Genomic DNA, 14,693 nt, shown 5'->3' with positions numbered 1-14,693 from the left:
TGCCACCCAGAGGGACGGTGGCATGGCAGGCACTGCAAAAGGGAAGCAAATTTTGAAGATGTCAAGCAAGTTCACGTGCCTTTGGTGGCACTAAACCCTCCACAGCAGGACATGGACGCAGCCCAGCATGGCAAAAGTGCCCTGCGGGGCCCCAGGGGAGCACAAGGTATGCAAGGACTTGGGCATCTCCATGCTCTTGCCTGCTGCCCTCCCCAAAGTGCAGCCAAAGGGCTTGGAAAATCTGGGATCTCTTTGGGGTGGAGGGGGAAACCAAGGGCTCACACAAGCAAAAAGCATTTACAGCTCATTTGACAGCTTTGCAAGGCTCAATTGCTAAATAATTTACCCTAAAGATTCCTGATGAAGCAAATCCTGGGGTGGGTGGGATGCCCACAACCAAATACTCTGAGGGGAGAGCCCCAGGACACGCAACCCCCAAGGACAAGCACCGTCTGCCAGAGGCAAGGAGACACACGGATGCTCCTCCTGCAGCTTCTGAGTTGCACCTTACAGCTCCTGGAAAGGCCATGGGGTTTTGCCATGACAGACGGACACACTACCTGAACCAAGTGGGTGACTTGACCAAGCACCTTGTATGGTGAAGGAATGAAAACTTGAGACTGGGAAATGAAACGCTCAAGACCCCCCACAAAAAAAAAGGTCAGAGCAATTAAATAAACACTTAAAACCACTTCCTCCACCAAATGGTATCAAAAGATTACAGTATTTTTGCAGTCAAACACTGAGCAGCAACAATTCCCTCATTTCCTCTGCTGGCGCTGTCCAAGCAACTGGGCAACACGAAAGGATTTAGGCGTTACCGGTACCTACTCCACGCGTGCCTGAAAACATTTTTCCTCTAACATGGAAAAAGATAAAACCCTAATTAAAGGCTTTTTATGCCAGGATGAAATTAAGATGTCTCCCCTACCAGAGCCCATTTGCCTTCCAGTTTTTGGTTCTCCAGGGCTAGAAACTTGCTGTAGTACTTTGAGAAGTCTGCAGGACTCCAGGCCTCAGGATTTTTAAAGAAAGCAGACTTGAAGAAATGCTAAAAAGCATTAATTGGCAGTTTTATGCTTTGTAGCTTCCCGCCTGCTCTTTGCAGAGCTCACATGGACCCTGTGGGGGGCTGTCGCAGGCAGGACCACCAGTTCACCACACCTGGGCTCTGTCCCTGCCACGACCTGGCCACACAGGGACAGGAGAGCCAGGAAACCCTTGGGTTTTTTGAGCCACAGAGACCTGCCAGGCACCAACGTCAGATAAAAGAAGCCCAAATTGGCTTTTAAGGCAGTAAAAGGAGATGTTTCTCAGCCAGGAGCAGCAAGCAGTGGGTTTTTGCTGGGCCAGCACAGCCAGGATGACAACGGAGGAGGTGGTCTGCACATACCAGGCAAACGTCAACCTTGGGCATGGTCCAGCCATGGACTTTTGCCCAGCACAACCAAGGAGCCTGGGGTCTGCACCGGGCACTGGATGAGCCACACCGCTGCTCCACACCATTGCTAAGCTCTAAGGGTCCGAGCACTGAGGCTCCCCTTGCACCCAGGTCAGCTGGAGACACATCTTCACCAGAGCCAGCAAAGCAAGGGGAGGAAGAGCTTCTGCTCCAGGAAGCCAGAGGTAAACGCAAGCCTGATGCCAATTAATGCCAAATGAATTTTGCCAGGACACAGAAACACATTAAAAAAAAAAAAAAAGCCGCAGCACTTAAGCTTCCTGCAACTCCACAGCATTTCATCAACAGCTTGCAAAGAGGAAATGTATTCCTGGGAGGGACAACTGCTCAACACGCTCTCCCACCCACCACTCCTTCCTACAGCTCCAGATCTCCCCGCTGGGATTCCGCATCTATTAAGCGGACATGCTGAGAAATGGGATATTAATCCACTGAAAGCTGAACACCAGAGTCTCAAACTGCTCTTCTCCAAATCAAGCAGAGATTTAAGGAAGGGATAACCGTGAAAGATTTCTGCTCTTTCAGTGACCACTACAGAAGGACAGAAATGGGGGATTCAGCAGCCAGCCATGTGGTCCGTACCACACTCGGAAGCACCACATGAAGAATACATGTAAAAATCGCTTTAACTAACTTAATTTTTTTTTTCCTTAAAGCTCACAGATTTCAAGATTAGAGAAACACACCCAGAATGGCTCTCGCTATCCAGAGGAACAAAGGTGCTCTGGAAGAGTTATGTGTTTCCATGCACTCAGAGACAGTATCTGCAAGTCCCTTCTTGTAGCAAAACTTAGAGTTCTGCATGTACAACCAAGGTCATTAAGCTTTTGATTATTATTAATGTTAAAAGTGGGGGTTTTTAACTTGCTTGGGAGTCATACCTAAGCTTTCCAGTGCAGATAATTGCTCGTGATGAGATGCACTCCTCATTACACGAGCGTTACACAAGGAGAAAAGGTGATGCTCATGGGGCTCTGAAGCCAGGGCTTAGAAACAGCATTTGAATTTATCCCTGAAGACTCAGCGTCCTTTCAACGCTCCATGAAAACGTCAGCTTGGTCCTTAGCAGGAAACTGAGCACGAGATGCACAGAAAGGATTGGAGCGGGGGGGGAAAAAAAAAAAAAAAAGAAAAAAAAAAAGAAAAAGTTTCATTATGCTGCTGGTAAATCCAGTAGTTTACCTGCACCGGGAATTGGGTAGGGTTGATACAATTTGCTCACTAAAGCCAAACAATAAAAGATGTTCCAGGGAAAGCATCAAAGCGCCTGAGAAGGTGAGCTGGCATTTCCCCGCTGGGAGGGTGGAAAACAGCCCCATCAGCATCACTGCTGGATTAAAATCCAAATTAAAGCAGAGCAGCTCTTCTGCGGGCCCATAAATCACACCGGGGGTGGGGGGCACCGTCACAACTGAGCAGAGGGGTCAGCTACAGCCTAAGTGAGCGCCTGTCACAAGATCTGCGACATGAACCACGAGGGCAGATTGTTCTGACCCAGGGAAGCCCTCCCATTTCAAGGCAGAAGTATTGACGTTGCCCCCAAGTACACCTTTTCTGGCCGACAGTCTTCGGAGATCGCAACCCAAAAGCCAAGACACGAGTTGCAAGCGCAGTCGGACGTTCTGCAAAACTGGCACCGCCGAGAGGGAGAGGCTGGGGAGCAGCCAACACCATCCTGAGTTGCTTCAGTACAGAGGAGGCAAGCACACATCACTGCAGACTCCCCGAGGCGCAGGAATCAGGGAATCACAGAACCGTTTAGGTTGGAAAAGACCTTTAAGATCATTGAGTCCAACCGTTGAACTCCCTGCAGAAAGAACTCCCCGCAGAAACCCAAAGTTGGCTCTGACCTACAATAATATTGTTTTGCCCAAATGCTGAGCAGAGCTGGAATTCACAGCTTTTCCCAGAACCCGCATTATTTGTTATATCCCAACATTGCCAAAACAAAACTATGAGCAGTCTCTGCAGATAGGACTGAGATATCCCCGTTTAAAACAACATCAGAGGGAAAAGCAACTGACCTGGAGTTGCCTGAATTTTAAACTTGTCCTGCAAGAACAGCGGCTACGAGCAGCTGGGATTTCTGTTGGACACAGTGACACCAAGAGTGTCTTTTTTGATGGGGATGGCCTCGGTTCACACCCAAGTTGCTGCCACCATACAGGCTACAAATGGCATTTTCTGAGCTGCCAGCATCACCCTGCCTGGGGAGAGGAGGAACTCGCATGAAAATAGTTTTACTTGCCAATTTTTCAATGGGTTTTCCATCATCCTAGTGCGTTGTTACGAGAGCTCAAGAGCAATGGTCTTAGTCTCCTCTCAGTCCCTTTAATCATAATAAAAAATAAATAATAATTAAAAATAATTAATAAAATAATTAATGTAATAATAATCATCATAATCATCATCTGCCCTCCTTTGTTTCGGAGGCAACATTTGGTAGTTCATTTACGATGGCACCCTATATAGACATTTGATGCATCCAGACTCTCCTACCCTAGGGATGCATGGAAGCCAACGGCTGAATCAGAAATACGGTCGGGGTAGTTATTTTGATTTAACTTTGCTGATTTCTTGGGTTTCTTAACAGGAAAAATGTTTTGATTAGAAGTTTTTGCAAAGCTGACAGGTCTGGCTGCTTTGCCCGCCTTGCAGCCCTGAAAAGGGGATGTGCTGCCTGGACTTGGAGCAAGAGCTGGTCCTCAAGTTAGCGAGCCATGCTTGTTCATGTGACTGAGGATGGTTTCTGTGCCATGAAAGAAAGGAGGCAAAACTAACATGATCGCCTTTTCCAGCCAAGGGAAGTGCGATGGCCGAGGGCTCAAATGCGATGCAGTGCGACCAGGGGAGCATTCAGCCAGTGCAGTTCTGGTGGGGCTGCAGGACACCGATACATCAGCACATGAGAACACGTACCAAGCTTGTCAAGTCCTAAGCCTAGCATACTCAGCCCCAAAATAACTGACCCCCAAACCCACTGAATCATACCTTGCTTTCTGCTACAGAGCTACCAGGTGGTAAAACAAGCCTCTTCTTTTCCTCAAATAGGCAATTTGGCAAGTGCTCAGCAGGACTACACAAAGTGTTGCTCCAAGGCAAGGTATAGGATAGGTAAGGTCCATTCCTTATAGGAATGAGATGAGACATCAGGAATAACCCATGTTCCCTCTACCCACAAAATACCCTCTCTCTCCGTAATGCCATTTTAACCCGATATTCACAAGGTGGCACCCCAGCAAGAAGATATCCTCCCCATCCTCATCAGGGAAGAAGCAGCTATCACCACGAGCATCATCACGGGGAACACAGACATCCTTATCTGGTTGTAAGAACCTGGGCGTGCAAGGGTGTAAAAGCCTCACTCCTCCAGCAGAAGCACGGCAGGTTTCAGCGGCCAGATAGGCTCCTTATCGGACAACTCTAAGCTATTTGGATCAAACCTCACTCACAGCAGTTCCCAGCAGGCTGCTAGTAGGCAGCTTGCCCTTTTTTCTTATTTTAATCCAATTTATTCCTTCCAATGGCTTCTCACCAAAATCCCTGCGCTGGGATCGAAAGCTGGCCTCGTGTCCTGCAATAACAATCCACCAACACCAAGAGGACTTCACCTGACGAACAGAGATTTCTCAAGCAGAGTTAACACAGCCTTAAACACGCCCAGTCCTTGGGTCACAGGTTGTTTGCACGCCCAGTCACGTGCCAAGGTGGAAAAATTACACCACATCTTAGCTAGAGAGCACACAGAGGGCGGCTTCCCAGAATGCTTATGGCGAGGCGCGCATGGGCACCCTTCACACACGTTCTCTTTCGTTCATGTTTAGTGAGGGGTTTTTTGACGCCAGCATCTATATTTGTGCTTGGTGTGTATATTTGACTGCTTTGAAAGGCGTTTCCAAGCTGGCACCGTGGGGCTTTGGGACTGAACTGCAGAAGACGGCTGAATTTATACCTGGTCCCAAGTACGCAGATTCACCTGCGAGGAAAACGCTCACGCAATATGAGGCTGATGCACTCATACCACTCTTCTCACAGAGGACATTTTTTCTTGTTTTAATCCTGCTTTTCTTCAAAATGATTCATATCCGTCACATACCACAAAAATGCTCAAAACTTAATACCCTTACACAAATTCCACAGTCTCAGCAATATTTCCACTTTCTTCTGAAAAGCACCGGCTGACTCAAGCCCCTTCCACGCACGTAGTTTCGAGCACACCACGCACATGTCTTTCCAGAACAAACAGTTGAAAACCTTCTCACAAATCCCAGCACAAAGGCTGTCAGACAAAACACTTCGGGGTGGGGTCCCAATTCTTAGTGCCAAACCCAAGCAAAAAAGAATAAAAATGAAATAAACTTCAGTAAAATAAGGTCACCTCTAGTAGAAACAAATGGCACCATCTTCACATGCACCTCCTTCTGCCATGCCTTCACCCATGCCTTCACCTTCTGCCATGCCAGCCTCACCCTTTCCTGAAAACCTGGAGGCAGGTGCAGTGGGAAACTGAGGACAACCTGAAGACGAAGGCTGGCCAAGACAGCCGAGAAGAGTGCTTTGATCCTCCAAGGCATCTCTTGAGTTACACGGACAAACTGCCCATGGAGCAGCCATTGCTTTCCAGGTGCCCTTCACATTCCTTATTTAGCACCTCCACAGCTCTCAACCCATCACTGTTGATGAACCATCTGCTCTCAGCCTTCTCTCCTCTCTTACCACTGTTTTTTCTCTCTGTGATTTGATCCCCTCCTTCACTCTGGAGCCCTGCTCCATCCTAAGTCCTCTGAACCAACCCTGACCTCTGCTAACACATGGAGTCCCATGACACCCTGCACTGAATGCTCAACAGCTTTTGCCCTTTAGCTCTTCTTGCCTTCTTTGCCCAGCATCGCCCCCCCAAAGAAAAAACCCAGAAACCAGAATCTTCCTCATTTTCTCCCTCTCCTGTAACCACAGCTTTCTGTTCTTTTACCTCCTTGACTTGCCTACGAGCCATGCTCCATCGAGCTCTCCCAAAGGTCACTTCCAATACTATTTGCTCTACTGCTCTAAGAAGCCTCTCCTTTGGCTTTTCCTTAATATGGGAGCAGTATAATTTCCAAAACCCACTCTCATCCCACATGGTTTACTCATTTTTGTCTCTAAGCCCATCAAGAGTTACCAACAGCTGCTTCCCCAGCCTCCACAACACCCCCTACACAGTTTTGACATCAGTGCTCCAAGTGAAACGGCTCTTGCAGAGGTCTCCAGTGACATTATTTTACAGAGAATCTACAGCAAGGAGCCATCATGCTCCAGAGGGTTGGGTCCACCCCCACCGTGCTATTTTCCCCAGAAATTTGATTAAGGTTTTCTCAGCTGCTTCCCTTCTACATTAGCTCCTATGTCCCAGCGCTCCCAAATACAAAACATCTTTTCTACATATCAAGTCCACAGGTTGCACCTCTCTGCCAGATTCTGTTACCTCCTGTTCCAAGTCAGACATGTGAAAAAAAGATTGGAGAAAGACTATTTGATATGTTTAGTATGGCCAGAACAGCCACTCTTCTTTCATCCTCCTCTTGTCAACACAAAGTAAGTCATGTTTGCGTCCAGCTCTGGGCTCCCCACTTCAAGAGGGGTGAGGAGCTACTGGAGAGAGTCCAGAGGAGAGCTACAAAGATGATGAGGGGACTGGAGCATCTCCCCTATGAGGAAAGTCTGAGGGAGCTGGGCTTGTTTAGCCTGGAGAAGAGAAGGCTGAGAGGGGATCTCATCAACACATACAAATATCTGAAGGGTGAATGCCACGAGGACGGAGCCAGACTCTTCTCAGTGGTGCCCAGCACCAGGACAAGGGGCAATGGGCACAAACTGAAGCATGAGAGGTTCCAGTTGAACGTGAGGAAGAACTTCTTGACTTGGAGGGTGACTGAGCCCTGGCACAGGCTGCCCAGGGGGGCTGTGGAGCCTCCATCTCTGGAGATATTCAACCCCTGCCTGGACAATGTCCTGTGCACCCTGCTCTGGGTGAGGCTGCTTGAGCAGGGGGGTTGGACTGGGTGATCTCCAGAGGGCCCTTCCAACCCCTGCCATTGTAGGATTCTGTGAAGTCTCCATCCTAGTTTGCCACTGGAGCTTGTAAGCCTGAGGACTATCATCAAGATGCTCTTGATGAAACACGGTGCCATAGTGGACCTTTTGGTAAGAGGGTGTTTATTTCTATTGAGGTAACAGGTATTGAGCAATCCAAACTTCAATACTGAGACTCTTCTAAGTACTTTAAGAGTAGAGGCTACTGATAACATCCTCTTTCCAGACAGTCTGCATTTTCAGTCTTCTACTCAAGTGACCTGCTCCTCAAGGCCTTTCCTAAAAGGCCATGGAGCTAAGATATATCATACACAGCAGTGAAGAAAAATGCCAGCACAAAAGCTCTTCGCATTTTCGGGTAAAATCTACTCTAAGCAGCTCTGCTATCTGCAAAAAGCCTATCTTAGCTTTAACCTCTGTAGGCGAAACATGTTCAAATGAAAATAGAATTTCCAAAACTGATAGTTGTATCTATTTCCAAAACCGATATTTGTACCGCCATGCTAAACCACTTCTCCGCCTCTACTGATGTGCACAGATCTCAGTGTAGATGCAAAATAGCCCACTGAAGGAAAAGTTGACATATTTTACCATTCCCGCAGCTTATGCTGTTGAGCAGAGCAGCCTGAAGTGCAGTACATCCCTAACCCACCTTAAGGCCGCAGTGGTTCGATGTCGCTTCAGATGCGTATCATGTGTGAGCACATCTTGCCAGACACACATCTCGTATGTGACCACCACACTGCGCTCAGTGAGGCGCAGGCTACCTGGCGAAGTCCATACCATCCATATTTTCACCCTGGGCTTATTTCCAACCTCAAGTAAATCTTGCAGCTATGACCTCTGTAGAGCTCATCACAACACAAACCTGGATACCAAGAACTCTGCACAGATAGCTTTAGCAACCAAGTCAGTGTAAATGAGTACTGACATCAGGAAGTCTTCCTGGCTTGGAAAGGAAGGAGACCAGAGAAACCCACACAACCAAAGCCCTACTGCTACCCCTAACAAACTCAGCGACTCCAAAGCCAACCAAATGAAACCAGTTTCAATTAATTCAAGCAAACAAAGCTATCATAACGTGCCCAAGCTTGAGACAGCAGGAAAATTTCCTTCTAGGATAAAGCAAGACTAGCTGCTTCACTAGCCGAAGTACAGATAGGAAAGCTCCTGCATTTTGAGGGACGCTCCGTCTTAGCTCAGCAATGCAAAGGTGCAGCCTGCGAGACTGAGAACAGACTGTGCAAAGTTCTGCCTCATGTGATACTAATTAGAAAGGATTAATTTTCTTCAGCAAGGTTCAGAATTCTGGAAAGAACAAAAGCTACACATCTGCATGACACAGCCAAATGCAGCCACCCAACACAGCCAAACCCAGCTGCTCATACTTGCAGACCAAAGTCTCCCAAAATGCTACAGTTGCTACGGAGCTTGTCAGGACAACGCTCCCAACATGGAGCTGCACAAAGACTTGAGGTTACGGGTGCTTTACACTGAAGTTGGTGCGAGACAAAAAGGCAATTTTTCACATTTCATATTAGAATCATAGAATTGTTTGGGTTGGAAAAGCCCTTTAAGCTCATCAAGCCCAACTGTTACCCTAACCCTGCCATCCCACTCCCAAACCCTGGCCCTAAGCATCTCCTCTGCATGGATTTTAAATACCCCTAGGGATGAGGACTCAACCCCTGCCCTGGGCAGCCCCTTCCAGTGCTTGACAGCCCTTGCGGGGAAGGAATTTCCCGATGTGCAACCTAAACCTGCCCTAGCACAACTTGAGGCTGTTTCCCCTTATCCCGTCGCCCGTTCCCTGGGAGCAGAAACCGACCCACCCCCCGGCTCCCCCCTCCTCTCAGGCAGTTGTAGGCAGCAATAAGGGCTCCCCTCAGCCTCCTCTTCTCCAGGATGAACACCCCCAGCTCCCCCAGATGCTCCCCAGCAGCCTTGGCCTCCAGACCCCTCCACAGCTTCATTGCTTACTTGTCATGCTGAAGTGCAGCCTGCCTCCTGGTGCCACCACGTAGAGGATGCAATCTACAATTCATGTGGAGAACTGGAAGTTATTCTACAAATAACTTTGTTATACATAGAAATGAAAGTTACTGAGGCTGAATCAATGGATCACCACACATTTTCCTGAAATACCTCATTCAGTCCTCTGAAGTAATGTTCAACTCAAAATAACCGGGGGCGGGGGGGGAGGCAATCTTCCTCCTCTTCATACCAACCCAACTCCAGCCCAACGACAACTACCAACCTGCATGTTCAATACACAGGGCAATGTGAGGGACCAAGCTTTCACATTGGATGTAATAGAAAAACATTCTTTACTCTGCAAGTGTCTTTACAAATATATATTTATATATTTAAGCCCATTTCAGGCCATAAAAGCCCATAAAAAACAACCAGTACCTTTTTGAACAAGAGAAACTGCGATCCAGAATTCTGAGGTGAAAGACTCCCACATAAGGGCTGCTTTGGCGCTTCTCTGAAGGCCTCTATTTAGCACATAAAACCATCTTAAGAAAATCACATCAGCCTTTATCTGCAAGGAGGGGCACCATTTTTACCCCACCTTTACTCCTCTCTGTATGAGGTAAACTGGAATCACTTTTACATAATCACTTACTGCTTTAAAAAGGGGATATTGTCTCCTGAAGACCAGCTTTTCCAAAAAAACATTCGTGAATGGGTTAAAAAAAGTTAAGATGCCGCTTGTGGATCCAACCACAATGTGCTGTTGTCTCAAAATAGAAGTTGATACTAAAAAGCTATTCCAGATACATACAAGTACAAACACTAGAGCTGGTCAGAAAGATTCAGTTTCAACGTTTTTAAAAAAGCAGGGGAAATCTTCTGCAGTGTGGCTTATGCATTAATTTCCCCTACCCTCACTTTTCTACCAGTTCCGTATACCCTTCAAAAAAAAAAAATAATCACGTGTCTGTTTGTAAGAGTGCAAAGTCCATCCAAATCTCGTGTTTAAGTTCACTATCGCTACACTTTAAAAATCCTGATGGCAAATAAAAAGGTCTTGATTTAACTTAGCAAAAGTGATATCTAGAAAATATTCAACATCAAGAGGTCTTACAAAAAAACTTCAGACTACTAAAGCATTCTAAGGCACAGTGTTTTGGAAGAAGTGCTTTCTCCCTTTGGTGTTGCTTTATACACATCACGTGTGTGAGTCCAAGCGACGCACGGAGCTGCAGATGTATGCCATGCCTTCTCCCAATCAGTGAATTCAATCTTCTTCTGCAGTTTCAGACGTAGGCTCCCAATGCTGCATGGAATTCAGTTAGACATTGCACCAGCTGCTGAAACTTGGGTCTTTCTTCAGGATCTAGGGCCCAACAGCAGGCCATCACAGCAAACCTGCAGGGCAAAGACAAACGGAAGGCATGAGAACATAAGCCAGGCAACCACCGTCCCAACCCGAAGATGAAATACAGCATTTGCCACTAGAAAACCTGCTGACCAGAGAGAGAAAAGGAATCCTCTATCTTCTGATATACGATGCCAAACAACTCCTTCAGAAGACAGACACACGGAAGGACCAATAAATGTGCTGTGACTGGAAGCACTGGTTTGATTTAGGATACGAGTCAGAGGCGATCCAGGAGTAAGCAATACACAGCATATGGGAAACTGCTTGACTATTGTACAAGCATAGTTCAAAGTGTTGCTGTGGTAGGTTTACAGGAAGGGGATTTGGAAGAACATGTGAGGCAGAGGGTAGTGCCTGTGCGCTTGCATTCTCCTGTACTGTCAGGATTGGGAGTAAACGCCTCAAACACTGTCGTTTAACTCCATACACACAACACTTCTCCATAGTCTTGCTGAGAGAATGGACTTGCTCTCTACTTAAAAATCTAGTGGATTCCTACACTGCAGTCCCCCAAACACTAAGCTGAAAAGCCCTGGCCCCTCTGCCTCCCTCCTCCCACCCTGCTGATCAGCATGTGTTTCACCCATGTGTTAGACTAAGGAAAAGAGTTGAGTCAGGATTAAGTGAAACTCAACAACACCCATAAAAAGGCATTTCATTTCAGCCTGAGTTCCTTGACATAGGTCACTGAAGCCAAATACTTACATGGCGGTTAGCCTAAAAGGCAGAATAAACTGGTAGGGGAAGGCAAACCTGGCTCTTCCATTGATAAGGCTGGCTTAATGTGCTGGTCACAAAACAGACATTTTATCCTCTCTCCAAAAACATCCACTTACAGTTCATCAGGGCAGTTGATTGGCTGAGCTATTCGATAGCCATCCTTTAAATAAGCAGCCATCTCAAAGGGGTCGATATCAACATATGGAGTCTGTCCTAAAGTCATCAACTCCCACAGCGTTACTCCAAAGGCCCACTGAAAAGAAACAGCGCCCAGAGTTAACAGAGCATGCTGAATTTTGAGAGCTCCTTCCACCAAATCAGTCATGAATAAGACTACACAGAGTAAAAAAGCTTTACATAAATGCTATCTGTATCTCCAAGTTCAACATGACAATGCTTTGTCTTGAATAGGGGCAATTAAGAATCACAGAATAGGTGTTAAAGCTGAACTAGAATTAAAATCTTAGTGCACTAAGATTTAAGTGCTGAAAAGCATGCATTTACTGCATTTTTCCAGTATATTTCGTAACACTTAACAAATCTAAGGAATATTAACCACTAAGCTCACTGTTTTGAAAAAATGAACAATTTTATATTATGTTTTACCTCTTCAAAGCACTACACAAAATTGCCCAGAAAAGGACTGTGAAATGCAAAGTTTCAGAAGCGCAAACTGAATGAAAGCATCAATTTTTAAAATCGAAGTCATCTGTATATTTTGAACATGCGCTCAAAAGTAGGACTCATGAGAAGATTTCCTCTAAGTAAACCTGACAGCCGGATCAGCATTCAACACATCATCCCACTGACAACACTTGCCAAAAGGAGCTTAATATGATGAAAAAAAATCAGTCAAATCAATAATTCATGTGCAAGCACAGTGCAAATAAAGTGATTTCCTAGCTGTTATCAAGGGACAAACCACAGGACGGTGCTGATACTTCACACTGATGATTCACTGAAGTTACAACATGATTTATTAAAAAGGGGCAGAATTCTGCAAGCCTCGAAAGATTCTTGGTTTTAATCAAAAGAAATCCTGTGCCCCTCTAGACCGAAGCCTTAATGAAGGGATGCTGTTGGCAGATGCTGATGGGAAGCTCGGAGGTGGGGAGCAGCAGGGGCATGGGTGCGGCCCCGCTCTGAACAGGCACCTAATAGCAGTCTGGGAAGGCAGGGGAGGGCATCCTTGTTATTTACAGTTCAGAAAAATGCCAAGGGACAAGCAGTGGTGCACCTAGAACATGAGAATAAAGAGTGATCCAAGAAAAACTCCTCTGAGAATATAGCTATTTCCAAGTCCATCAAAAATGGCATAAAGAGATGCAGAGCTTCACATCCAGAGGGAAAACCCACAGAACTGAAGTTCAACAGGAATCGCGTTTTGTTTTCCTACGCTTTGGCTGACTGATAAAACTGTTGACAGAGGAGGAACACGAGGAATGTTTCAAGCCAGCAAAAATTGTTTTAAAGAAACGTCTCCAAAAAGCAAGCCCAGACCACAGGCCAACTGCATCTTAACAGGTACCACCTAAATTGTTTGTAACAGATTTCATCACTGATTATAAGTTACATGCAATTGATAACTCTATTTGTTCCTACCAAGCGGACAAAACCATATTGTACCGTATCTGTGAAAAGCATCCGGGTAAATGCAAAGCTGATATTTAGGGCAGACAGCATTTTCTGCACCCAGAAAACCTGTCCATTTTTGTACAAAACTCAGATAGCTATGTACGCACAGTTAAGAACTGTGTATTAGAAGCTGAGTTGCATTTATCCCTATGGAATGCAGAAAGTAGTTCGGTGTTAAAACAGTGTGGACTATAAGCTGAATTGCACCAGAGTTTTCCGAAATGGTTACGATACTGAGGTGCCTCCACCCTGAAAATTTGACCTTTTGCTGCCAGTGTTACATAAGCTTTTATTTCCAAGTCCAGTCTTCACAAACAGTGAACGCTTTCATGTTCTAGATTTAACCAAAAAAAAAAAAAAAAAAGAAGAAATCAACATTTAATTGACTCCCTTTAGTATCATCAAAACATGCTTCTACAGGCGACTTCTATTTCCCATTCTGTCCTCAAGTTTGGTATAACACAAAACCCCACACGCTTTCCAACAAGTAGAGAGCTGACTCCTTCCCTTCCTTCCTATTTTTTTTTTTTTTTTTTTGCTTACGTGGCTTAAGCACTAGTACAGAGACCAGGGCACTGAGGAAGAAGAAAACCCAAACAACCAGAACTTTTCAAAAGTTTTCTGAACACGCACATTTTAAGATGCAGATTACAATCTCTGGATGTAGCCATGTTAAGGAAAGGCTGGGGGAGCTGGGCTTGTTTAGCCTGGAGAAGAGAAGGCTGAGAGGGGATCTCATCAACACGTACAAATATCTGAAGGGTAGATGTCACAAGGACAGAGCCAGACTCTTCCCAGTGGTGCCCAGTGCCAGGACAAGGGGCAATGGGCACAAACTGAAGCAGAAGAGGTTCCAGTTGAACGTGAGGAAGAACTTCTTGACTTGGAGGGTGACCAAGCCCTGGCACAGGCTGCCCAAGGGGGCTGTGGAGCCTCCATCTCTGGAGATATTCAACTGCTTGAGCAGGGGGATTGGACTGGGTGATCTCTGGAGGGCCTTTCCCACCACTGCCATTTTGGGATTCTGGTATCATTACTAAAGAAAATACCCCCTTAGCAGGAAGACACAAATGATAAAGGCAAGTGGTTTACCATTAATTAGCACTGTAATTACCACAGGTAGATCTTCAAGGACAAGCTCCTGTAAGCACAAGAACAGCCCATTCTGATGAGCAAGGATGGTAGAAGGCCCACCACGGGTGCACCAACTAAGCTCAGACACTAAGGGAGGAAAGAGAGGGTGGAAGCAGGAGAAAGCTACTCGAGGAGTATAGCAAGAATGCATCAGTGTGCAGGGATGGAGTCTGGACAACCAAAGCTCAGAGCTAAACTACCAAGAAATACCCATGAAGGAAAACATTTAGGCTGCAGTGAAGCCAAGTGTGTACACACCGGACCACTGTACCAGACAGATGC

At 46.2% G+C, this 14,693-nt stretch overlaps 1 protein-coding gene across 3 annotated transcripts in view; it reads right to left on the bottom strand.

Moving 5' to 3' along the window:
- Positions 1 to 9,911: 9,911 nt before the first annotated feature.
- The window catches only part of RYK (receptor like tyrosine kinase), a 51,903-nt gene continuing 47,121 nt past the window's right edge, over positions 9,912 to 14,693 (bottom strand). For all 3 annotated transcript variants that reach the window (XM_035900039.1, XM_035900040.1, XM_035900038.1), the window contains 2 exons: positions 11,759 to 11,895; positions 9,912 to 10,909 (listed from right to left, as the gene is read on the bottom strand). In XM_035900039.1, the coding sequence (XP_035755932.1) occupies positions 10,798 to 10,909; positions 11,759 to 11,895 (249 nt within the window). In that variant the 3' untranslated portion in view covers positions 9,912 to 10,797. The remainder of the gene's footprint in view (positions 10,910 to 11,758; positions 11,896 to 14,693) is intronic.

This window comes from Egretta garzetta, unplaced genomic scaffold, assembly GCF_000687185.1.
Source record: "Egretta garzetta isolate BGI_Z169 unplaced genomic scaffold, ASM68718v1 scaffold448, whole genome shotgun sequence".
Taxonomy (NCBI): domain Eukaryota; kingdom Metazoa; phylum Chordata; class Aves; order Pelecaniformes; family Ardeidae; genus Egretta; species Egretta garzetta.
This window is presented reverse-complemented; position numbering and strand designations above follow the sequence as displayed.